The following is a 25,100-nucleotide window of genomic DNA, read 5'->3' as shown; positions in this document are numbered from 1 at the left end:
GGTTTTGTATTTCACAATGTTTTCTGCATGTAAAACTATAATTTTACCCAACAATTGTATTTTGTGTTCATACTGGAAGGTGTCTGGAACAGGTTATTTGGCTTTACATGATTTATGGGGAAAATTGCTTGCGTTTTTCATCGATTTCGTCTTGGTCTGACTAGGAAAATGTAACTGTGCTGTTATTTGAAGGCGTGCTTGTACCTGCATGGTGCTGATGCAGAGGCTCCTGTGGATGACAAACTGGCTGAGGGCTGCGGATCTCTTGTAGCTGTTGCGACCGTGAACCATCAGCAGACGACCCAAATGTTTGAACTGAGTCACCGAGAAGTCTGCGGCCAGCGAGGCCTGCTTGCCTTCCTGTCAAACACGGGCGACACAAAGCGAGGTGAGCGGCTCCGGCCCACGTGGGACGCCCGGACGTCTTCGTCATTGACAAAACACAAACATACGAGTGTGGTTGCGTGGATGTTTCCAAGAAATGGGTGATTCAATGTGAAATGTTGAACATGTGCCCCCCGTCTCATGTGGGGTTCATTTGCTGCTCTTTAATGTATGAGGAGCTGTAGTTACCAGGGTCTCAAATAACATTGGCAAAAACAGCTGAGGCTGTAGGCAACCTCCTGGTGTTGTTTTTTTTTTTTAACGCCACAAGATGGCAGCAAATGCCTTAACAGTAAGCATGTGTCAAGTAAAAAGTTATCAGAATCAGAATCAGCTTTATTGTCATTACGCAAGGTAACGAGATTGAGACCATTCCATACAGTGCGATGTGTGCATGCTAGAAAAACATTGTGCAAATATATAAAAATATAAAAAATGTAGAAGTGCAATGAATATGGTGTGAAATGAATATATACATGAAAAAAACAAAAACAAAAACAGGGTGGTTGGTGGAATGGGTTATTGCACCGAAGAGAAGGCAGTTATGAGGGACAATGGGGCAGTCCGTTCAGGATGGTTATGGCCCTGGGGAAGAAGCTGTTCTTTAGCCTGTTTGTTTTGGTTTTAATGCACCTGTAGCGCTTCCCAGAGGGCAGCAGGCAGCAGACTCTAAGGTATGCAGTTGCAAAATTTAAAAAAAAATTAGCAGGCTAACAGTTACCATATGTCACGTACCAAGTTATATGACCCTGGGGTAAACCGTTACATAATTAACCAAAAAAGTTAGCACGCTAATGTTAGCATTCCAACATGCAAACAGTTAGCATGTGTCACGTACCAAGTTTTATGACTCTGAGGTGTACGGCGGTAAAATTGGCTGGAAAAGTCAGTTAGCATATCTAACGTACAAAATTGAATGGCTCCGAGATGTACGGCGGCAAAATTGGCTAAAAAAAGTTAGCATGCTAATGTTAGCATTCCAACATACAAACAGTTAAGTGTCACATACCAAGTTTTATGACTCTGAGGTGTATGGCGGCAAAATTAGCTCAAAAAAAGTTAGCGTGCTAAAATTAGTATGCTATCAGTTAGCATATGTAACGCCCAAAATTAAATGATTTGAGATGTGCGGCCGCAAAATTGGCTAAAAAAGTTAGCATGCGAGCAATAAGCATTTGTAACGTACAAAATTGAATGACTTCAAGATGTATGGCAGCAAAATTGGCTAAAAAAGTTAGCATGCTAATGTTAGCATTCTAACATGCAAACCGTTAACAAGTGTTACATACCAAATTTTATGACTCTGAGGTGCACGGCGGCAAAATGAGCTAAAAAAAGTTAAAATGCTAATATTAACAAGCTAACAGTTAGCATACAGTACAAAAGGAAACAACGCCGAGATGTATGGCAGCAAAATTGGCTAAAAAAAGTTAGCATGCTAATGTTAGCATTCCAACATGCAAACAGTCAAGTGTTACATACCAAGTTTTATGACTCTGAGGTGTATGGCGGGAAAATTAGCTTTAAAAAAGTCAGCACGCTAACAGTTAGCATATCTAACGTACAAAATTGAATGACTCCCGAGATGTACGGCGGCAAAGTTGACTGAAAAAGTCAGCATGCTAATATTAGCATGATAGCAGTAATCATTTGTAACGTACAAAATGAAACAACGCCGAGATGTACGGCGGCAAAATTGGCTAAAAAAGTTAGCATGCTAATGTTAGCATTCCAACATGCGAACAGTTAAGTGTCACATACCAAGTTTTATGACTCTGAGGTGTATGGCGGCAAAATTAGCTTAAAAAAAGTGTGCGTGCTAAAATTAGCATGCTATCAGTTAGCATATGTAACGCCCAAAATTAAATGATTTGAGATGTGCGGCCGCAAAATTGGCTAAAAAAGTTAGCATGCGAGCAATAAGCATTTGTAACGTACAAAATTGAATGACTCAGAGATGTATGGCAGCAAAATTGGCTAAAAAAGTTAGCATGCTAATGTTAGCATTCTAACATGCAAACCGTTAACAAGTGTTACATACCAAATTGTATGACTCTGAGGTGCACGGCGGCAAAATGAGCTAAAAAAAGTTAAAATGCTAATATTAACAAGCTAACAGTTAGCATACAGTACAAAAGGAAACAACGCCGAGATGTATGGCAGCAAAATTGGCTAAAAAAAGTTAGCATGCTAATGTTAGCATTCCAACATGCAAACAGTCAAGTGTTACATACCAAGTTTTATGACTCTGAGGTGTATGGCGGGAAAATTAGCTTTAAAAAAGTCAGCACGCTAACAGTTAGCATATCTAACGTACAAAATTGAATGACTCCCGAGATGTACGGCGGCAAAGTTGACTGAAAAAGTCAGCATGCTAATATTAGCATGATAGCAGTAATCATTTGTAACGTACAAAATGAAACAACGCCGAGATGTACGGCGGCAAAATTGGCTAAAAAAGTTAGCATGCTAATGTTAGCATTCCAACATGCGAACAGTTAAGTGTCACATACCAAGTTTTATGACTCTGAGGTGTATGGCGGCAAAATTAGCTTAAAAAAGTTAGCGTGCTAAAATTAGCATGCTATCAGTTAGCATATGTAACGCCCAAAATTAAATGATTTGAGATGTGCGGCCGCAAAATTGGCTAAAAAAGTTAGCATGCGAGCAATAAGCATTTGTAACGTACAAAATTGAATGACTCCGAGATGTATGGCAGCAAAATTGGCTAAAAAAGTTAGCATGCTAATGTTAGCATTCTAACATGCAAACCGTTAACAAGTGTTACATACCAAGTTTTATGACTCTGAGGTGTACGGCGGCAAAATGAGCTAAAAGTGGATGGCTGTAAAATTGGCTGAAAAGGTCAGCACGCTAATTATAGCATGCTAACAGTTAGCATATCTAACGTACAAAATTGAGTGACTCCGAGATGTACGGCTGCAAAGTTGACTGAAAAAGTCAGCATGCTAATATTAGCATGATAGCAGTAATCATTGGTAACGTACAAAATTAAATAACTCCCAATATGTACGGCAGCAAAATTGATTAAAAAATTTAGCATGCTAATGTTAGCATTCCAACATGCGAACAGTTAAGTGTCACATACCAAGTTTTATGACTCTGAGGTGTATGGCGGCAAAATTAGCTTAAAAAAAGTTAGAGTGCTAAAATTAGCATGCTAGCAGTTAGCATATGTAACGCACAAAATTAAATGATTCGAGATGTACGGCCGCAAAATTGGCTAAAAAAGTTAGCATGCGAGCAATAAGCATTTGTACGTACAAAATTGAATGACTCCAAGTTGTACGGCAGCAAAATTGGCAAAGAAATTTAGCGTGCTAATGTTAGCATTCCAACATGCAAACCGTTAACAAGTGTTACATACCAAATTTTATGACTCTGAGGTGTACGGCGGCAAAATTAGTTAAAAAAAGTTAAAATGCTAATATTAACAAGCTAACAGTTAACATACAGTACAAAATGAAACAACGCCAAGATGTACGGCAGCAAAATTGGCTAAAAAAGTTAGCATGCTAATGTTAGCATTCCAACATGCGAACAGTTAAGTGTCACATACCAAGTTTTATGACTCTGAGGTGTATGGCGGCAAAATTAGCTTAAAAAAAGTGTGCGTGCTAAAATTAGCATGCTATCAGTTAGCATATGTAACGCCCAAAATTAAATGATTCGAGATGTGCGGCCGCAAAATTGGCTAAAAAAGTTAGCATGCGAGCAATAAGCATTTGTACCGTACAAAATTGAATGACTCCAAGATGTATGGCAGCAAAATTGTCTAAAAAAGTTAGCATGCTAATGTTAGCATTCTAACATGCAAACCGTTAACAAGTGTTACATACCAAATTTTATGACTGAGGTGCACGGTGGCAAAATGATTAAAAAAAAAGTTTAAATGCTAATATTAACAAGCTAACAGTTAGCATACAGTACAAAATGAAACAACGCCGAGATGTATGGCAGCAAAATTGGCTAAAAAAAGTTAGCATGCTAATGTTAGCATTCCAACATACAAACAGTTAAGTGTTACATACCAAGTTTTATGACTCTGAGGTGTATGGCGGCAAAATTAGCTTAAAAAAAGATAGAATGCTAATATTAGCATGCTAGCATATGTAACGCACAAAATTAAATGATTTGAGATGTGTGGCCACAAAATTGGCTAAAAAAGTTAGCATGCGAGCAATAAGCATTTGTAACGTACAAAATTGAATGACTCCAAGATGTATGGCAGCAAAATTGGCTAAAAAAGTTAGCATGCTAATGTTAGCATTCTAACATGCAAACCGTTAACAAGTGTTACATACCAAATTTTATGACTCTGAGGTGCACGGCGGCAAAATGAGCTAAAAAAAGTTAAAATGCTAATATTAACAAGCTAACAGTTAGCATACAGTACAAAATGAAACAACGCCGAGATGTATGGCAGCAAAATTGGCTAAAAAAAAGTTAGCATGCTAATGTTAGCATTCCAACATGCAAACAGTCAAGTGTTACATACCAAGTTTTATGACTCTGAGGTGTATGGCGGGAAAATTAGCTTAAAAAAGTTAGCATGCTAATATTAGCATGCTAGCAATTAGCATATGTAACGCACAAAATTAAATGATTCGAGATGTACGGCCGCAAAATTGGCTAAAAAAGTTGGCATGCGAGCAATAAGCATTTGTAGCGTACAAAATTGAATGACTCCAAGTTGTACGACAGCAAAATTGGCAAAAACAAATTAGCATGCTAATGTTAGCATTCCAACATGCAAACCGTTAGTGTTACATACCGAGTTTTATGACTCTGAGGTGTACGGTGGCAAAATGAGCTAAAAGTGTATGGCGGTAAAATTGGCTGAAAAAGTCAGCGCGCTAATTATAGCATGCTAACAGTTAGCATATCTAACGTACAAAATTGAATGACTCCGAGATGTACGGCTGCAAAGTTGACTGAAAAAGTTACCATGCTAATATTAACAAGCTAGCAGTTAGCATACGTAACGCACAAAATTAAATAACTCCGAGATGTACGGCAGCAAAATTGGCTAAAAAAGCTAGCATGCTAATTTTAGCATTCCAACATGCAAACCGTTAACAAGTGTTACATACCGAGTTTTATGACTCTGAGGTGTACGGCGGCAAAATGAGCTAAAAGTATATGGCGGTAAAATTGGCTGAAAAAGTCAGCGCGCTAATTATAGCATGCTAACAGTTAGCATATCTAATGTACAAAATTGAATGACTCCGAGATGTACGGCTGCAAAGTTGACTGAGAAAGTTACCATGCTAATATTAACAAGCTAGCAGTTAGCATACGTAACGTACAAAATTAAACAACTCCGAGATGTACGGCAGCAAAATTGGCTAAAAAAGCTAGCATGCTAATTTTAGCATTCCAACATGCAAACCGTTAACAAGTGTTACATACCGAGTTTTATGACTCTGAGGTGTACGGCGGCAAAATGAGCTAAAAGTGTATGGCGGTAAAATTGGCTGAAAAGGTCAGCGCGCTAATTATAGCATGCTAACAGTTAGCATATCTAACGTACAAAATTGAGTGACTCCGAGGTGTACGGCTGCAAAGTTGACTGAAAAAGTTACCGTGCTAATATTAACAAGCTAGCAGTTAGCATACGTAACGTACAAAATTAAACAACTCCGAGATGTACGGCAGCAAAATTGGCTAAAAAAGCTAGCATGCTAATTTTAGCATTCCAACATGCAAGCAGTTAAGTGTCACATACCAAGTTTTATGACTCTGAGGTGTATGGCGGGAAAATCAGCTTAAAAAAAAGTTAGCCGCTCCCAGTCTGTGGAACGCTCTCTCCCTGACCACCTGAGGGCACCACAGACTGTGGATGCTTTTAAAAAAGGCATAAAAACCCTTCTTTTTAAAAAAAACTTTTTTTTTTTTAGATATATGCATACCGTATTTTTCGGACTATAAGTCGCAGTTTTTTTCATAGTTTGGCCGGGGGTGCGACTTATACTCAGGAGCGACTTATGTGTGAAATGATTAACACATTAGCGTAAAATATCAAATAATATTATTGATCTCATTCACGTAAGAGACTAGACGTATAAGATTTCATGGGATTTAGCGATTAAGAGTGACAGATTGTTTGGTAAAAGTATAGCATGTTCTATATGTTATATTTATTTGAATGACTCTTACCATAATATGTTACGTTAACATACCAGTTGGTTATTTATGCCTCATATAACGTACACTTATTCAGCCTGTTGTTCACTATTCTTTATTTATTTTAAATTGCCTTTCAAATGTCTATTCTTGCTGTTGGCTTTTATCATATTCATTTCCCCAAAAAATGCGACTTATAGTGTGACTTCTATATGTTTTTTTCCCTTCTTTATTATGCATTTTCGGCAGGTGCGACTTATACTCCGGTGCGACTTATACTCCGAAAAATGCGGTACATAGGAACTAGTAATTATTGAAAATTAGTAAAATTAACTGTTAAAGGTTAGTACTATTAGCATACTTGCCAACCTTGAGACCTCCGATTTGGGGAGGTGGGGGGTAGGGGCGTGGTCGGGGGTGGGGCAGGGCGTGGTTGGGGGCGTGGTTAAGAGGGGAGGAGTATATTGACAGCTAGAATTCACCAAGTCAAGTATTTCATACATATATATACATATATATATATATATATATATATATATATATATATATATATATATATATATATATATATATATATATATATCTACATCCTGAAAATATGCAAACAAAACTGTGTTTAGATAATTGATACTTCAAACTTGCATAAATAAATATAACATGAATATAACATAAATTGGCTTCTGAGAGTTTCAAAATGTAATGAATAAAATGCTAAAGTTGTTGATAAACAAGCAATTATTTTAATAATTAAATATGGTAATTTTAAATGAATTATTATGATAATTTAAAATTAATTATTAGTTTATTTTAATGTATAATTCTAATGCCTGGATGTAATGAGTCAGAAAAAATACAAATAAAAATACAATACATTTTGATGTTTTCAGCAAAATATAGTAAAACATTTTATTTATTTTTTTAAATTTTTTTTTTATTAATAAATATATTTATTTTTAGGTAAGATAAACATAATAATACAATTTATCTCTTGTCTGGATGATTTAGTTCTTGTCACCCTGTTGTCCTCCCGTTGTGAAAAAAGGCTGTCCTCACTCAGGTCCGCATGGAGCTGGAGGGGGCGTGGCCTCCAGCTCCGGCTGAAAATCGGGAGATTTTCGGGAGAATATTTGTCCCGGGAGGTTTTCGGGAGAGGCGCTGAATTTCGGGAGTTTCCCGGAAAATTCGGGAGGGTTGGCAAGTATGACTATTAGTAGACCAATCATGTGTGCTTATGGACTGTATCCCTTGCAGACTGTATTGATATATATTGATATATAATGTAGGAACCTACCAGAATATTAATAACAGAAAGAAACAACCCTTTTGTGTGAATGAGTGTAAACGGGGGAGGGAGGTTTTTTGGGTTGGTGCACTAAATGTAAGTGTATATTGTGTTTTTTATGTTGATTAAAAAAAAAATAATAATAATAAAAAAAATAAAAAAAAACCCGATACCGATATTTTAAATAATTTATAATTTCCTGTACCGTATTTTTCGGAGTATAAGTCGCACCTGCCGAAAATGCATAATAAAGAAGGAAAAAAACATATATAAATCGGCCAAACTATGAAAAAAACTGCAATTTATAGTCCGAAAAATACGGTATTACATTTTAAAGCATTTATCGGACATCTCTAACTATTATTATTATTATTATTATTGACATACTGAGGTGCTTCTTTATCTAAACGGGAAGTAATAAAAACCCTGCCAGTCTGCATCCCAGTGAGAGCAGACATTGTACAGTATGTGATTATTGTATTATGTTGGTAGTTTGTATATTTTGTTTAGCACTTAGCAATACTGCTACGTTTTCACTAAAGCTTCATATATTTAGCACACAGCTTCGAAAACGTGTTATTCATTCTCGGTAAATTCTCGCTCAAAAATATGAGGTTCTGGATTATGATTTGTCCCAAAGTAGTCTCTCATGAAGTCTGCCATGATTAGTAGTGTTGTTGTTGAAGTGAAAAAGTGACCGTTGTGAAATCAATAGATAGAAATCACAAAGTGCTCTTGTCTTACAAAAGGATTGTGAACGATAGGCAAAAGAAAAATATGTAAAGTGAAGTTCCCCTTTAAGGAAGAACCAAAAATAATGCGCATGAACGTGACTTTACAATAAAATGGGCAGGAAATTGGAGCGGTGTGAGCGCTTTGCCCGGTGCGAGTCTTACTTTTCCCTCCACTCCCACGCCACAGTCGGCTTCCTGGATCATGCTGACATCGTTTCCTCCGTCCCCTAAGAGAAAACAAAAGCCATAGAGGTGTCAGGATTCACATCGGCCGCGCGCCAATAAACACTGTACGCTCCTCGGGACACGCCCTTTTGTTGGGGGAAGATGGAATGTGTGACGCAGTTCCACCAAACTGCTACTGTGGTACGGTTTTACGCTAACGGGCATGACGTCACGCAGTAGCGTGGTGAGATAGTGTCAGGAGGCCGCACAGTCAACGTCAACAACAATGGCGGACATCTTCCTATACAGGAAGTGACCAGTCTTTGTCCAACTATCAGTGTGCAGCTCCATAAACTGCATTTTGAGTTTCGAGTCCTTTCAAGTCCTTTTAACCACAGATATATTTACACAGATTGTGTATGCTTTTAAAAAACGCTGTATTTATTTATTAAAACAAGTGCATTTTAAATTGCAGGAGAAAAAAAATAGTGCTGACATTGCACTTCATAATTAACCAGTCATTTTAAACATTTAACTCATTCCTTTACAGAATAAACACATTTGAAAAAACAAGTACTTATTTGCACAAAAGTGTTAACATTGTATTTCCATGGCATATTGCATTGTAACTAGTTCCACAGCAGTTTCTATCCTGTTCTTACCTTATCTCATTGATCTCATCTCATACTGCATGTGTGTTGATGTGTGCGTACACATGGAAAACATAACAAATACCATACTTGCCAACCCTCCCGGATTTTCCGGGAGACTCCCGAAATTCAGCGCCTCTCCCGAAAACCTCCGGGGACAAATTTTCTCCCGAAAATCTCCCGAAATTCAGACGGAGCTGGAGGCCACGCCCCCTCCAGCTCCATGCGGACCTGAGTGGCGTGTTGACAGCCTGTTCACACGTCCGCTTTCCCACAATATAAACAACTAATGATCAAGGGCGAGTTCTTGGTTTCTTATGTGGGTTTATTGTTAGGCAGTTTCATTAACGTCCTCCCAGCGCGGTAACAACACACAACAACAGCAGTCAAGTTTTTGTCTACCGTAAAGCAGTTCGTCTGCCGTAAACAGCAATGTTGTGACACTTTTAAACAGGACAATACTGCCATCTACTGTACATGCATATGTGACCCACCCATAATGTGTCACATTTTTGTGTTGATTTATTTATTTTATTTTGTGGTTTGAATTCGTTTTTGGAGCTTTCATTACACATTTATCAGTATTCACATTGGTCAGTAGGGGGCAGTAGGGCGTTTCTTCCCAATTGAATGCTATCACCTGCAGACCGGAAGTGTCTTGTCATTCTGATGAGCGCGACCAGTCTGTGAACAATTGAAACGTCCTGTGTGCTTTTTCCTCCTGTATAACAGGTTAGTTTTGGTGAATCAACTCACTGAATAATATCCATGTGATCTTTATAAGTTTAAGTACACATTCTGATGGTGGAGCCTAACTCTAAAGTGTTTGTGAGTTGTAGTTTGTATTTGTGAATGAATCCAGTGCACAGCTGCAGTAAAAAAGGCGACGTGAGTGCGCAATGTTTATATAGGAACTTCTGATCCTAATTCAGACTCCCAAATTAGAGCTCCCGTTTTCTTATTGATTTTGAAATGTATATTTGTATAATGTGTGTGTTCTGAAATAGTGACAGAGAATAGAACAAGGATGGACAATTCAACCCTTAACTCAACAATGAGTAGATGAGTGTTATGTGTGTGTATATGTGTAAATAAATGAACACTGAAATTCAAGTATTTCTTTTATTTTTATATATATATATATATATATATATATATATATATATATATATATATATATATATATATATATATATATATATATATAGCTAGAATTCACTGAAAGTCAAGTATTTCTTTTATATATATATCTTAACCACGCCCCCGACCCACCCCCGACCACGCCCCCCACCTCCCGAAATCGGAGGTCTCAAGGTTGGCAAGTATGCAAATACATGAACATAACAATGAACAGAGTTGTACTTTTTAGATGTCGGGGCCCTATGCAATATGCACACATGTTCTTAAAGGGGAACATTATCACAATTTCAGAAGGGTTAAAACCATTAAAAATCAGTTCCCAGTGGCTTATTTTATTTTTCGAAGTTTTTTTCAAAATTTTACCCATCACGCAATATCCCTAAAAAAAGCTTCAAAGTGCCTGATTTTAACCATCGTTATATACACCCGTCCATTTTCCTGTGACGTCACATAGTGATGCTGATACAAAAAAACATGGCGGATAGAACAGCAAGCTATAGCGACATTAGCTCGGATTCAAACTCAGATTTCAGCGGCTTAAGCGATTCAACAGATTACGCATGTATTGAAACGGATGGTTGTAGTGTGGAGGCAGGTAGCGAAAACGAAATTGAAGAAGAAACTGAAGCTATTGAGCCATATCGGTTTGAACCGTATGCAAGCGAAAACGACGAAAACGACACGACAGCCAGCGACACGGGAGAAAGCGAGGACGAATTCGGCGATCGCCTTCTAACCAACGATTGGTATGTGTTTGTTTGGCATTAAAGGAAACTAACAACTATGAACTAGGTTTACAGCATATGAAATACATTTGGCAACAACATGCACTTTGAGAGTGCAGACAGCCCAGTTTTCATCAATTAATATATTATGTAGACATACCCTCATCCGCTCTCTTTTCCTGGGGGTCTGGCGGCAGATTTCTTTGACTTTATGGTTGGAAATGCATCTGCTTTGAGTGTCGCAGGATATCCACACATTCTTGCCATCTCTGTCGTAGCATAGCTTTCGTCGGTAAAGTGTGCGGAACAAACGTCCAATTTCTTGCCACTTTCGCATCTTTGGGCCACTGGTGCAACTTGAATCCGTCCCTCCGACAACACACCGACGAGACATGATGTCTCCAAGGTACGGAAAACAGTCGAAAAAACGGAAAATAACAGAGCTGATTTGACTCGGTGTTTCTAATGTGTTTGAGTAAATGGCGGATTGCTTCCCGATGTGACGTCACGTCCAAGAGCGAATAATAGAAAGGCGTATAATTCGCCAAAATTCACCCATTTAGAGTTCGGAAATCGGTTAAAAAAATATATGGTCTTTTTTCTGCAACATCAAGGTATATATTGACGCTTACATAGGTCTGGTGATAATGTTCCCCTTTAAATGATCATGTTTACAGTAATTGTTTTATATGTATTTTTGATGTATGTCGCTTTGGATAAAAGCGTCTGCCAAATACTTGAACATATATAAACACCTGAAAGTCTTTATATCAGCTAAAACCACCAACCTGTTTCACTGGATTCAGAATAAAACCAAATTCTGTCTTACCCAACAATGTTAGTATTTGAATATTGTTACTTGAAGACTTATTCCTGGTTACAATTATACTGTTAAGAAAGTATTGTCTTATACTTTGCCTAAAATGAGAATGCACCATAATCAGTGGCGGCTGGTGAATTTTTGTTTTAGGTGGGGCTGAAAGTTTGTAAACCAAACCCCTTTAGGCGGGTCATCCTCCCCCAGAAGATTTCTTTGTGATTTTCACATACAAATAAAGCATACTGGTGCATTCTAACATAATAATGAAGACATAATAGAACATTTCATAGGTTTGCAGATAACTATATACAATATGCACACTGAAGGCATGATGCCACCATAGGTTATAATAATAGTAATAGTAATCCCCCCATTCCTATTTTCAACAGTCTGCTCATTTGAGCAGGAAAACGCTGAACGCCATCTTTGTTTTCTACCTGTCAACTGTCAGTTTAGGCTCCTCATCACCACTTCAAGATGGCGTACGAATTTCTCGCATCACAGCAGCCAATGCTGAGTCTAATTATAAGATGTCTATGGTTATAACATCATTGCAAACACGGCAATCTGTTGCGTCCACTGCAGTTCGCTACCTTATTCATACTTATTGTCAAGTGATTTTTTTTTAAGCAGGGTTGCATGAGGTACCTACACATAACGTTACGTTAGTCAATGTATCACACACAGTAACGTAACGTTAGACGGCGGTCAGCAGCACCGCGTATTTTAGCCACCTACAAAAAGACAAACATAGTCAAATAAAGGTCAGTTAAAATGTATACTATATTAAAGGGGAACATTATCATCAGACCTATGTAAGCGTCAATATATACCTTGATGTTGCAGAAAAAAACCGATTTCCGAACTCTAAATGGGTGAATTTTGGCGAATTATACACCTTTCTATTATTCGCTCTTGGACGTGACGTCACATCGGGAAGCAATCCGCCATTTACTCAAACACATTAGAAACACCGAGTCAAATCAGCTCTGTTATTTTCCGTTTTTTCGACTGTTTTCCGTACCTTGGAGACATCATGTCTCGTCGGTGTGTTGTCGGAGGGACGGATTCAAGTTGCACCAGTGGCCCAAAGATGCGAAAGTGGCAAGAAATTGGACGTTTGTTCCGCACACTTTACCGACGAAAGCTATGCTACGACAGAGATGGCAAGAATGTGTGGATATCCTGCAACACTCAAAGCAGATGCATTTCCAACGATAAAGTCAAAGAAATCTGCCGCCAGACCCCCAGGAAAAGAGAGCGGATGAGGGTATGTCTACAGAATATATTAATTGATGAAAATTGGGCTGTCTGCACTCTCAAAGTGCATGTTGTTGCCAAATGTATTTCATATGCTGTAAACCTAGTTCATAGTTGTTAGTTTCCTTTAATGCCAAACAAACACATACCAATCGTTGGTTAGAAGGAGATCGCCGAATTCGTCTTCGCTTTCTCCCGTGTCTCGTCGGTAATAATAATATATATACATATGCATTTGTATGGATATATGCATACTCTTTATATTACTATATTATTGTGTATGCACCTTAGGGGATCTGCTCCAATTTCGTTGTTCTTTGAACCTGTTCACTGTAACAATGACAATAAAACTCTATTCTATTGTACCACAAAACAGGTAAGAAAGTGCTTAATTTCTCACCGACAGCACAGGTGAGCTTGCCCGTGCGCTCCTGCAGCAGTCGGATGATCTGCGCCTTCTGGGTGGGGGCGCAGCGGCAGCAGACCACGGCGGGACACTGGCACGCCAGCTCCATGAACTCGTACTCGTAGTACTTGAGGCAAACCTGCAGGCGAGCAACGCGTCAGATATATTTTTTAATTCCGTGACATTTTGAAAAGTTGTCATTTGATTAATACAAGAGTGTTGCCACTTCACCTCCAGCGAGTCCCCCGATATCACCAGGGCGCAGTCGTGTTTCCTCCTGAAGGCGTTGAGCTCCAGGTGGGCTTCTCCTCGCGTGGTCACCTGTCGACCACATCAGCAAAAGCGCAAATTATTATCCATCTGTCATTATAGAATCGGTATTGTTGGAAACATATTGTAATAATATTGCACCACATTGTACTCCCCCACTTTTAGTTCAATAAAAAGAGGGTCTTTGCCGCAACATGGTAAAAGTGCTTAGAAAACCAAGGATGGTTTGTACGAAAACAATAAAAAAGAAAACTCTGAATAATTATTCAAATATAAATACAATAATGTTAATTGCTTTAATTAAATATATTAATAGAATACGATATTTGGATCGGATCGGCTGCCGATATTTGCCAAAAATTGCGTATCGGCAAGGCATGGGAAAATGCCGATCCAGATCCAGTTTAAAAAAAACCTCTGGTGCGTGTTTTCCTACGCACCGATTTAAATAATACATTCCACTTTTCTGCTGCTCCCTAATTTCCGTTCCGCATTTTCCAGCGCACCTTCAACACATCCACAGGTCTGTGAATTCTCACGCAGTTGCTTTTAGCTGCTGGCATTACACGACAGGCTCTTCTCACTCTTTCCTGTGTCTCCCTCTCACAGACAGCCAGTGATCCTTCTTACACACGTCACATACTGTCACGTCATACGTCACATACGTATACGTCCTCCCCGAGCAGAGAGGTAGCAGCATGGCTAACGTTAGCTGTGATGCTAGCGCAGCCGTGCGAGCAACGCTCCCTCTAAGGTGCTCGCCTGTGCAATTGCGCACTGTTTAAGCGTCCTCTGCGCATAGCAAATCTATGCCACGCACAAAATCAAATAAAAAAAATAAGCGCATAACAATTTTCGACACACGGACACGACAGAGAAAACAGTTTTCGTCATCATTGTTCAAATATTGTGACGTCTGTCGAGACGCTTATCTCCGTTCGGTGCCACACGCCCACACCATCAAAATGCCGAGGCAAAAATTTCCACATCAACACCGTATGAAAAAATTAGTGATTTTTTTAGTTGTGATTTCCTTCTCTGCATGAAAGTTTAAAAGTAGCATATATTAGTGCAGTATGAAGAAGAATGTTTTAATGTAGACATGCAAGCCTTGAAAGAAAATGTTGAAAATCAAGACTACATTTCCTGCAAATGGGTGCATTTCTACCCTATATTTTAACTTTAGATTTATTCTCATATCAAACTCTTTTGGCTGTCTTTTTGACACTTACATCCGGCGCCCCCCTCCACACCCTGGATTATAAATAATGTAAATAATTCAATGTGGTTATCTTGTGTGATGACTGTATTATGATGATAGTATATATCTGTATCATGAATCAATTTAAGTGGACCCCGATTTAAACAAGTTGAAAAACTTATTGGAGTGTTACCATTTAGTGGTCAATTGTACGGAATATGTACTTCACTGTGCAACCTACTAATAAAAGTCTCAATCAATCAATCAAAACACATAGAATCATCATACTGCTGTGATTATATGCATCAAATGTTCATTCAAGGCTGAGGCAAAATATCGAGATGTATATGGTGTATCGCAATATGGCCTTAAAATATCGCAATATTTAAAAAAGGCCATATCGCCCAGCCCTAGTTCAATGATGCCATTTCTGTTTGTCATGTATAATTGTGTCTATTTTGTGTTTATCCTTGAATAAACAGGTCAGTTTCTTGTTACCAACCATTGTGTATTATTCAAACTCCCCTAATTCAGCTGGCTAGTTGTTATCAAGAGTACTAAAACCCTTTTCAACATGATTCTGACAACTAAGTAGACTAAATAACTTTAAACTTTAATACATGCTCGGATAGGCCAGTATCGGTCAGTATCGGTATCGGATCGGAAATGCAAAAACAATATCGGTATCGGATCGGAAGTGCAAAAACCTGGATCGGGACATCCCTAGTTTGGACACATGACCTCCATAAAAGTGAAATTTTTTTGAGGGAGGACACGTGTGTCAACGTTGTCACCGAAACACATGACAGTGAGATACAAAATGTGGCCGTGAGGACAAGTTGTTCACCAAAAAAAAAAAGCAAATTTTCGGGGCTTTTAAGCTCCAGTAAATTAGAGTGGACGCCATCCGCTTTAATGGAGGAAGGCCGATGGTGCTCGCCTCACTCCGACGGCCATCCTGCCAAAACCAAACGTTGGACGTCAAAACTTTTTAGCCAGGGTTAAAGTAGACACGTGTGTGAACAAAATGAGATGTTAAGCACCGAGCTTTGTGAAAGAATGGCTGAGCTACAAGAGGAGGTCATCTCGTAGTTTCGAGCATTCTGCTTGCAATATCTACCATTATAAAGGTTGCGTACCCATTCAATTGGCCTTTTTTTTTGTGTTTATTCGTGAATAGCGTCACTATGGTAACACAAAATGTTTCCAACTTAAAGTACCCCCGTCGGCACCAACGAGACCTTTCCGACGATATAACATATGTGGGGGTTTGTTGGCCGGTTCGTCACGTATTAAGCGTAAGAGAAACGTGCGGAACTATAATAATAAAAGTTGAAGTATGAGGAATAATAATATGGGCTGCTTTCATTGTAGCAGGCCCATAATTAATGAGTATTTGAATAAGATCATGATGGCGTCATAAACGCGGCCCAGGGGATCACTGCATGTCCTCTTACATCTCTAGAGGAGCTGTATAAGAGACACTGCAACAGGAGAGCAAACAGCATCCTCAGGGACTCATCCCACCCAGGTCACCACTGGCTTGCACTCTTGCCCTCCGGGAGGCGCTATAAGACCTTTCTATCCTAGAGCTGTTATTGCCCTAAACAAGGGGTCGGCAACCCGCGGCTCCGGAGCCGCATGCGGCTCTTTGATCACTCTGATGCGGCTCAGCAGCTTACTTGCTGAACCCCCCAATTTTCCCGTGAGACTTACGGATTTCAGTGCCTCTCGCAGAAAACTCCCGGGATTAATATTCACCGATTTTCACCCTTACAGCTATAATAAGGGCGTGCCATGATGGTACAACATTTGGCGCCCTCTACAATCTGTATTAACAGCGTGCCAGCCCAACACTTGTTATACAATATACATCTTCTGCTTGCACACGTACGTGACAGCAAGGCATACTTGGTCAACAGCCACACAGGTTACACTGACGGTGACCATATAAAACAACTTTAACACTCTTACTAATAATGCGCCACACTTTGAACCAAAACCAAACATGACAAACACATTTCGGGAGAACATCTGCACCTTAACACAACATAAACACAACAGAACAAACACCCAGAATCCCATGCAGCCCTGACTCTTCCGGGCTACATTATACACCCCTGCTACCACCAAACCCCGCCCCCACCCCAAGCCTGCTCCCTCACACATCAACACCCCCCACCCCCCTCTCTGTGCGTCGGTTGAGGTGGGCGGGGTTTGGTAGCGGGGGTGTATAATGTATCCCGGAAGAGTTAGGGCTGCATGGGATTCTGGGTATTTGTCCTGTTGTGTTACGGTGCAGATGTTCTCCCAAAATGTGTTTGTGTGCCGCACCAGCTTAACAATTCCATATAAAGGTGTGGGCAGCATGTCTGAGACCCTTGGTGTATACATAGCACAAAGCAAAAAAAAAAACTTTGTACGCAGTGTTATTTCATTTAAAAATTTCAAAAATTTTTGCGGCTCCCATTGTTTTCTATAATTTGTGAAACTGGTCAAAATGGCTCTTTGACTGGTAAAGGTTGCCGACCCTTGCCCTAAACTCTGCACTTACCTGAACACTCACCACTTTATTACTTGCTTACCTCTGATAGAGATCTGCTGTGCAATATGTTTTACATTTTATTATGTTTTTAAATTGTTTTATTATTGTTGTTGTCTTAAGACTATTTTATGTAGGTTTGTTTTAAAAGCACTGAGCTGGATTGCTGTCCAATTTCGTTGTTTCCATACAATGACAATAAAGGTATTCGTGTCAGGCTTGTCCCTGACAGTTTGACTGTGTTTTAGTTTTTCCTCTGCGTTTGTCTTAGTTTTCTGTCAGCGCTTTTTATTTTGTCTTCAATTCCTGATTGTCTCCCTGAGTGCTGCTTCCCCTCAGCTGTGGCTGATTGGCACCTGGCCACACCTGGTGTCAATCAGCCAGCTGCTATTTAAACCTGCCATCCCCTCCAGTCAGTGCTGGATTATTGTCATTGTCATTGTCATTGCTACCTGTCTTAACACTTGTCGTTGTAGCTCTGTCTACTTTTGTTTCACTCTGCTCATGTCCTAGTTCCTTCGTGTCACAGTAAGTGTTTTTGTTTCTTGTCCAAAGTTAGCCTCTGTGCTATTTTAGTTCATAACCAAGTTTCTTCTCCGCCTTGTGCGCGCCTTTTGTTGTTACCCTTTTGTTTGTTGTTTTGCCTCAGTGTTTAATTAAATCATGTTTTCTCACTCAATGCCTGCCGTCATCTCTGCATCTTGGGGTTCATCAACTACAAACTCTTGACAATTCGGATTCTGATTCTGATTGCAGCATGTAAAAAAAGCCATTAAAAGGAAGTGGTTTAATCCAGAACTCCAGACACTGGATGACTTGTTCAAGATTAAGCGACTGAAAAAAGTCTGAAATGCACAGAGTTCAATAATATGCGATAAGTGAAAGACTCTCGGATCACATGACGATGATAGTAATAATTAGGGCCCGCATGGCCCATTGTATAAGGACTCCCAAAGGGAGTCCTTATGCAATGGGACATAATGACCTATTGAATTTGTAAGGTTTTATTATTATTAGGGCCCGCATGGCCCATTGCATAAGGACTCCCAAAGGGAGTCCTTATGCAATGGGACATAAGGACCTATTGAATTTCTAAGGTTTTAATATTATTATTATACCGGCCGCCTCTTTGAGCTGTAATTTGACCCACTTAACATGCTTCAAAACTCACCATATTTGACCCACACATCAGGACCTGCGGAAATTGCCTTTTAATAAAAAAAAACGAACCCCAAAACTCAAAATTGTGCTCTAGCGCCCCCTAGGGAAAAAAAAAAACTAGACTGCCTGTAACTCCCACTAGGAAGGTCGGAGAGACATGAAACAAAAACCTCTATGTAGGTCTGACTCAGATCTAGATTTCATAATCGTACATTCTCGGGCTAAAATCAACAGGAAGTTGGCAATTCCCCCTTCAAGACAAAAAAGTACTAAAAACAGTCACTTTTGCCTCTTTGAGCTGTAATTTGACCCCCTTAACATGCTTCAAAACTCACCAAACTGAACGCACACATCAGGACTGGCAAACATTGCGATCTAAAAAAAACCAACCTAACCCCAAATCTCAAAATTGCGCTCTACCGCAATTTTTGAATAAAACGCAGAAAAAACTGCTCCTCGGAAGAAAAGAATTACAAAACTGCCTGTAACTCCCACTGGGAAGGTTGGAGAGACATGAAACAAAAACCTCTATGTAGGTCTCACTTAGACCTACATTTCATAAATTGACAACCCCCAGCAAAAATCAACAGGAAGTTTGCTATTCCCCCTTCAAAACAATTTTTTTGTAAAAACCGGTCACCTTCCTTCAAAAACGATCTCCTCTGAGCGCGTTTGTCGTTTCGCCTTCAAACTAACACAGGAGAGAGATTGAACCCTTGTGATTACAATGACAGAAGCGCTTTTTTTCTAACTGCTCCGGTTTTGATTTTATGACCCTTCAAAGACCCGCTGCGCTGATGCTGCTGCGCTGCTGTTTTTTTAAGATGGCTGCTTAAAAGCAGGAAGCACCAACGTGCCCACACAATGCAGACAAGGTAGGTACACTAGACAAAAGTCTTGCGACACTTCAGACTAAAAGTAGACAAAAGTATTGGGACACTTAGGACTAGCACCTGCCAAATACGCGGGCCCGACCAACGCTGCTTGCAGCTTTAATTCTTTATTATTATTATACCGACCGCCTCTTTGAGCTGTAATTTGACCCACTTAACATGCTTCAAAACTCACCATATTTGACCCACACATCAGGACCTGCGAAAATTGCCTTTTAATAAAAAAACCGAACCCCAAAACTCAAAATTGCGCTCTAGCGCCCCCTAGGAAAAAAAAAACTAGATTGCCTGTAACTCCCATTAGGAAGGTCGGAGAGACATGAAACAAAAACCTCTATGTAGGTCTGACTCAGATCTAGATTTCATAATCGTACATTCTCGGGCTAAAATCAACAGGAAGTTGGCAATTCCCCCTTCAAGACAAAAAAGTACTAAAAACAGTCACTTTTGCCTCTTTGAGCTGTAATTTGACCCCCTTAACATGCTTCAAAACTCACCAAACTGAACGCACACATCAGGACTGGCAAACATTGCGATCTAAAAAAAAACAACCTAACCCCAAATCTCAAAATTGCGCTCTACTGCAATTTTTTAATAAAACGCAAAAAAAACTGCTCCTCGGAAGAAAAAAATGACAAAACTGCCTGTAACTCCCACTGGGAAGGTCGGAGAGACATGAAACAAAAACCTCTATGTAGGTCTCACTTAGACCTACATTTCATAAATTGACAACCCCCAGCAAAAATCAACAGGAAGTTTGCTATTCCCCCTTCAAAACTAATTTTTTGTAAAAACCGGTCACCTTCCTTCAAAAACGATCTCCTCTGAGCGCGTTTGTCGTTTCGCCTTCAAACTAACACAGGAGAGAGATTGAACCCTTGTGATTACAATGACAGAAGCGATTTTTTTCTAACTGCTCCGGTTTTGATTTTATGAGCCTTCAAAGACCCGCTGCGCTGATGCTGCTGTTTTTTTAAGATGGCTGCTTAAAAGCAGAAAGCACCAACGTGCCCACACAATGCAGACAAGGTAGGTACACTAGACAAAAGTCTTGGGACACTTCAGACTAAAAGTAGACAAAAGTATTGGGACACTTAGGACTAGCACCTGCCAAATACGCGGGCCCGACCAACGCTGCTTGCAGCTTTAATTCTTTATTATTATTATACCGACCGCCTCTTTGAGCTGTAATTTGACCCACTTAACATGCTTCAAAACTCACCATATTTGACCCACACATCAGGACCTGCGAAAATTGCCTTTTAATAAAAAAACCGAACCCCAAAACTCAAAATTGCGCTCTAGCGCCCCCTAGGAAAAAAAAAACTAGATTGCCTGTAACTCCCATTAGGAAGGTCGGAGAGACATGAAACAAAAACCTCTATGTAGGTCTGACTCAGATCTAGATTTCATAACAGTACATTCTCGGGCTAAAATCTTCAGGAAGTTGGCAATTCCCCCTTCAAGACAAAAAAGTACTAAAAACAGTCACTTTTGCCTCTTTGAGCTGTAATTTGACCCCCTTAACATGCTTCAAAACTCACCAAACTGAACGCACACATCAGGACTGGCAAACATTGTGATCTAAAAAAAAAACCTAACCCCAAATCTCAAAATTGCGCTCTACTGCAATTTTTTAATAAAACGCAAAAAAAACTGCTCCTCGGAAGAAAGAAATGACATAACTGCCTGTAACTCCCACTGGGAAGGTCGGAGAGACATGAAACAAAAACCTCTATGTAGGTCTCACTTAGACCTACATTTCATAAATTGACAACCCCCAGCAAAAATCAACAGGAAGTTTGCTATTCCCCCTTCAAAACAATTTTTTTTGTAAAAACCAGTCACCTTCCTTCAAAAACGATCTCCTCTGAGCGCGTTTGTCGTTTCGCCTTCAAACTAACACAGGAGAGAGATTGAACCCTTGTGATTACAATGACAGAAGCGCTTTTTTTCTAACTGCTCCGGTTTTGATTTTATGACCCTTCAAAGACCCGCTGCGCTGATGCTGCTGTTTTTTTAAGATGGCTGCTTAAAAGCAGGAAGCACCAACGTGCCCACACAATGCAGACAAGGTAGGTACACTAGACAAAAGTCTTGGGACACTTCAGACTAAAAGTAGACAAAAGTATTGGGACACTTATGACTATCACTGGACAAAAGTATTGGGACAGTTAGGACTAGCACCTGCCAAATACGCGGGCCCGACCAATGCTGCTTGCAGCTTTAATTGGACAATGCTCTTCGTTTGTTCATTCTTCTTTATGTTCTAAAAACTTTTAAAATGTCAAATAAAAATGAAAGATTTTAAAACATTTGCATTTAAATTGGTGCAGAAAAACCCCCGTAAGCAAAGTGCGTCTTAGTTCCAATGTGAAATTTACGGCCTGACAAACAGGACTTTGGCGGCGCTAACCGAGGAAACTGTGTCAGCTTCCAATTGAGACAGAAAAAGAGCAACAACAAAAAAATGCACTCCTGACAGCGCGTAGAGTCAATCTGTCATGAAGAGTTACGCTCTGGCCAGAATATCCGCCAGCAGCGAGTCCTTAGACGTCAGCGCGCACCAGGACTTTGGTAGCGACCAGGAAACTAATCCAGATGTGCGCGTCGCGGGCCCAGTCAGCACTCCCACAGCGTCCGCCGGGACGCGGGTTTCAAGGTGTGCCAGCTATTGTTATTCTCTTCCAGTAAGCGTACGCAAACTGTAACCTTCCGAAGTGGCCGGCCCGCTCCGAGGGTGGCTCTGCGCCAGGCGGAGTGACCCGAGGGGACCGTGAAGGCCCGAAAGCTGCAAAACAAATTAGGCAAGGAGGCCTCTGCGTGCTCCCAGCGGGAGAACTCTGCTGGTTTTCTCCCTCAGTTGGTTCTGTCTGACAGTGGCTTGGATGTGGCGAGTGATTGATGCTTTGTAGATACTGGCCGGGGCTTACACAAGCAGCCGTGGCGCTCGCTAACGGACCTTGACGGGGCCCGCTGAGCGCTGACGTCTGACCTGGGATGAACCCCGGCCCGCCTCCCTCCCCCCTTAGACAACCTGTACTTACGGGTCTGAAGATGTGGATGTCCTGGTTGCGGGTGATCAGGTGGGCGTTCTTGGCAGTGCACGTGGCCGTTTCCAGCTTGTCTCCTGTTAGCATCCACACCTTCACAAAAACAAACATTGTTTTTTTTTTTTTACTTCAATAAAGCATACTTGCCAACCCTCACGGATTTTCCGGGAGAGTCCCGAAATTCAGCGCCTCTCCCGAAAACCTCCCGGGACAAATTTTCTCCCGAAAATCTCCCGAAATTCAGGCGGAGCTGGAAGCCACGCCGCCTCCAGCTCCATACCTGCCAACTTTTGAAATCAGAAAAACCTAGTAGCCAGGGTCCAGGGGCCGCAGGCCCCGGTAGGTCCAGGACAAAGTCCTGGTGGGGGGTTCAGGCTTCGCCCCCCGACGCAAAATGATTATTAGCATTCAGACAGGTTAAAATGTTGCTAAAACCATCACTTTTCTATCAGTCACAGTGACTTTTCAAAACAAAAATATTACAGCAAAAATCATATGGGTTGATTGACATGTTTATTCTGTAAGCTAACTTCAATAGTTTGAAATTATTTTGACAGTTAATGCCAGTTATCCTGTCAACCTTTCACAAGACTTCAATTTGTTAATTGAAAGTATAAACAGTATAAACACTTTTTACAGTAAACAAATGGTAAAACAGTACTAAACAATTCCATTAAAAAAAAATTGGTGTCATTATTAACTTTCTGTCCAAGCTTGTATAATCTACTGCCTTGTTCAATTGTAAAAAATATTCTGTGCCTAAAATTCACATTTCTATCACAATTATCATACTGTAAACATGGTAAGCTAACTTCATTAAAATTAATAGTCCTGTCAATAGCATGGAATTACAATTCAAATGTAGTTTTTTGTAAGCCTTTCAAAAGAATTCAAAATATGAAAAATTAATGAAAATTAATTTAAGCCATCAGACACTTGAAAAGTGGCACATCACATCTCTAATGTAATCATTTGAACTTTTCAACAGAAATAGCACTGCAAAAATATTAAGGACATACTTCTGTATTTTGGAAGTTATGCTGTCAACATTTAACAAGATTTCTTCAACTTGGACTTGAAAGCATAAATAGTATAAACACTTTTAACAGTATAACAGTACTAAACAATTCCAATAGATAACATTGGTGTCATTACCTTTTTGTGGCTAAAATCCGAAAAACGTTGAAAGTTTTCCACTTGTATCGCTAGCAACGGCATTAGACTTGTGTTTTTTTGTCCCAACGTGGTCTTTTACATCGCTAATTCCTCCGTGTCCGATCGAAAAATCTTGTCTGCACAAGGTGCAATTCGCGTAGTTTTCACCCTTTTTGGAAGGGATAATTATTCCCGGATAGGCTTTTGAATATTCTTCACGGAATGACTGCAGTTTTCTTTTCGGTTTAAAACTCGTTTGCGATTTTTCTTCGGCTGATTCCATGATCGTTCGCTCGTTTGGAAACAATGGCAACTGGTGCCTCGTGCTTGGCAGCGGTGCTATAAATAGCCTCGCGGAATGGCTCAATAGGAAGTTACGGGAAGCAGGTCGAATGTCATTGTTTTACGCGATTTCGTGAATAAAACTTAAAAAAAAAAAATTTTTTTAATTAATGAAAAACCGTATTTTTTATCACTGCAACCGTAACCCGGAATAGGTTGATGAAAACCGTACTAATTACGGGAAAACCGGAGTAGTTGGCAGGTATGCAGCTCCATGCGGACCTGCGCAACACCAGTAAATCGTTGGCCAACCAAAAAGTAACCCCAGTACGCTATAGCCAACATTCACCAGGAGATGGCAACAGACACACATAGATCACTATTACATTCCTCCCCTTTTAGAAATGTATAGAAGTTACTCAAAATAAATAAACAAACCAACCAAAAAATGCAGCAGCTCGATTAAAAAAACTGTACTTAAGCCACATTCTTTTGTCTTTTTTTTTTTAGTACTGAACTCTTAACCCTCATTTGTAAAAAAATAACATGCTTATTATACAAACAGTATTTGTACACCTTTAACACAGATTTTTATACTGTCTTCAGAGATTCAGTTTTTTTGGTGGTACTCGAAACCTTTCTGGGTACCTGCGAAAGGGTGTTCAGCATGGTTAGAAAAATAGTGACAGAGAATAGAACAAGGATGGACAATTCAACCCTTAACTCAACAATGAGTAGATGAGTGTTATGTGTGTGTATATGTATAAATAAATGAACACTGAAATTCAAGTATTTCTTTTATTTATATATATATATATATATATATATAT

The 25,100-nt window shown here is 39.8% G+C and overlaps 1 protein-coding gene across 2 annotated transcripts in view; it reads right to left on the bottom strand.

Moving 5' to 3' along the window:
* The window catches only part of atp9a (ATPase phospholipid transporting 9A), a 217,676-nt gene that overhangs the window by 28,557 nt on the left and 164,019 nt on the right, over positions 1–25,100 (bottom strand). For both annotated transcript variants that reach the window (XM_061925336.1, XM_061925343.1), the window contains exons 19-23: positions 22,828–22,926; positions 13,945–14,034; positions 13,708–13,852; positions 8,710–8,774; positions 205–360 (exon numbers count right to left, since the gene is read on the bottom strand). In XM_061925336.1, coding sequence (XP_061781320.1) covers positions 205–360; positions 8,710–8,774; positions 13,708–13,852; positions 13,945–14,034; positions 22,828–22,926 — 555 coding nt within the window. The remainder of the gene's footprint in view (positions 1–204; positions 361–8,709; positions 8,775–13,707; positions 13,853–13,944; positions 14,035–22,827; positions 22,927–25,100) is intronic.

This window comes from Nerophis lumbriciformis, linkage group LG01 (assembly GCF_033978685.3).
Source record: "Nerophis lumbriciformis linkage group LG01, RoL_Nlum_v2.1, whole genome shotgun sequence".
NCBI classification, from domain to species: domain Eukaryota; kingdom Metazoa; phylum Chordata; class Actinopteri; order Syngnathiformes; family Syngnathidae; genus Nerophis; species Nerophis lumbriciformis.
This window is presented reverse-complemented; position numbering and strand designations above follow the sequence as displayed.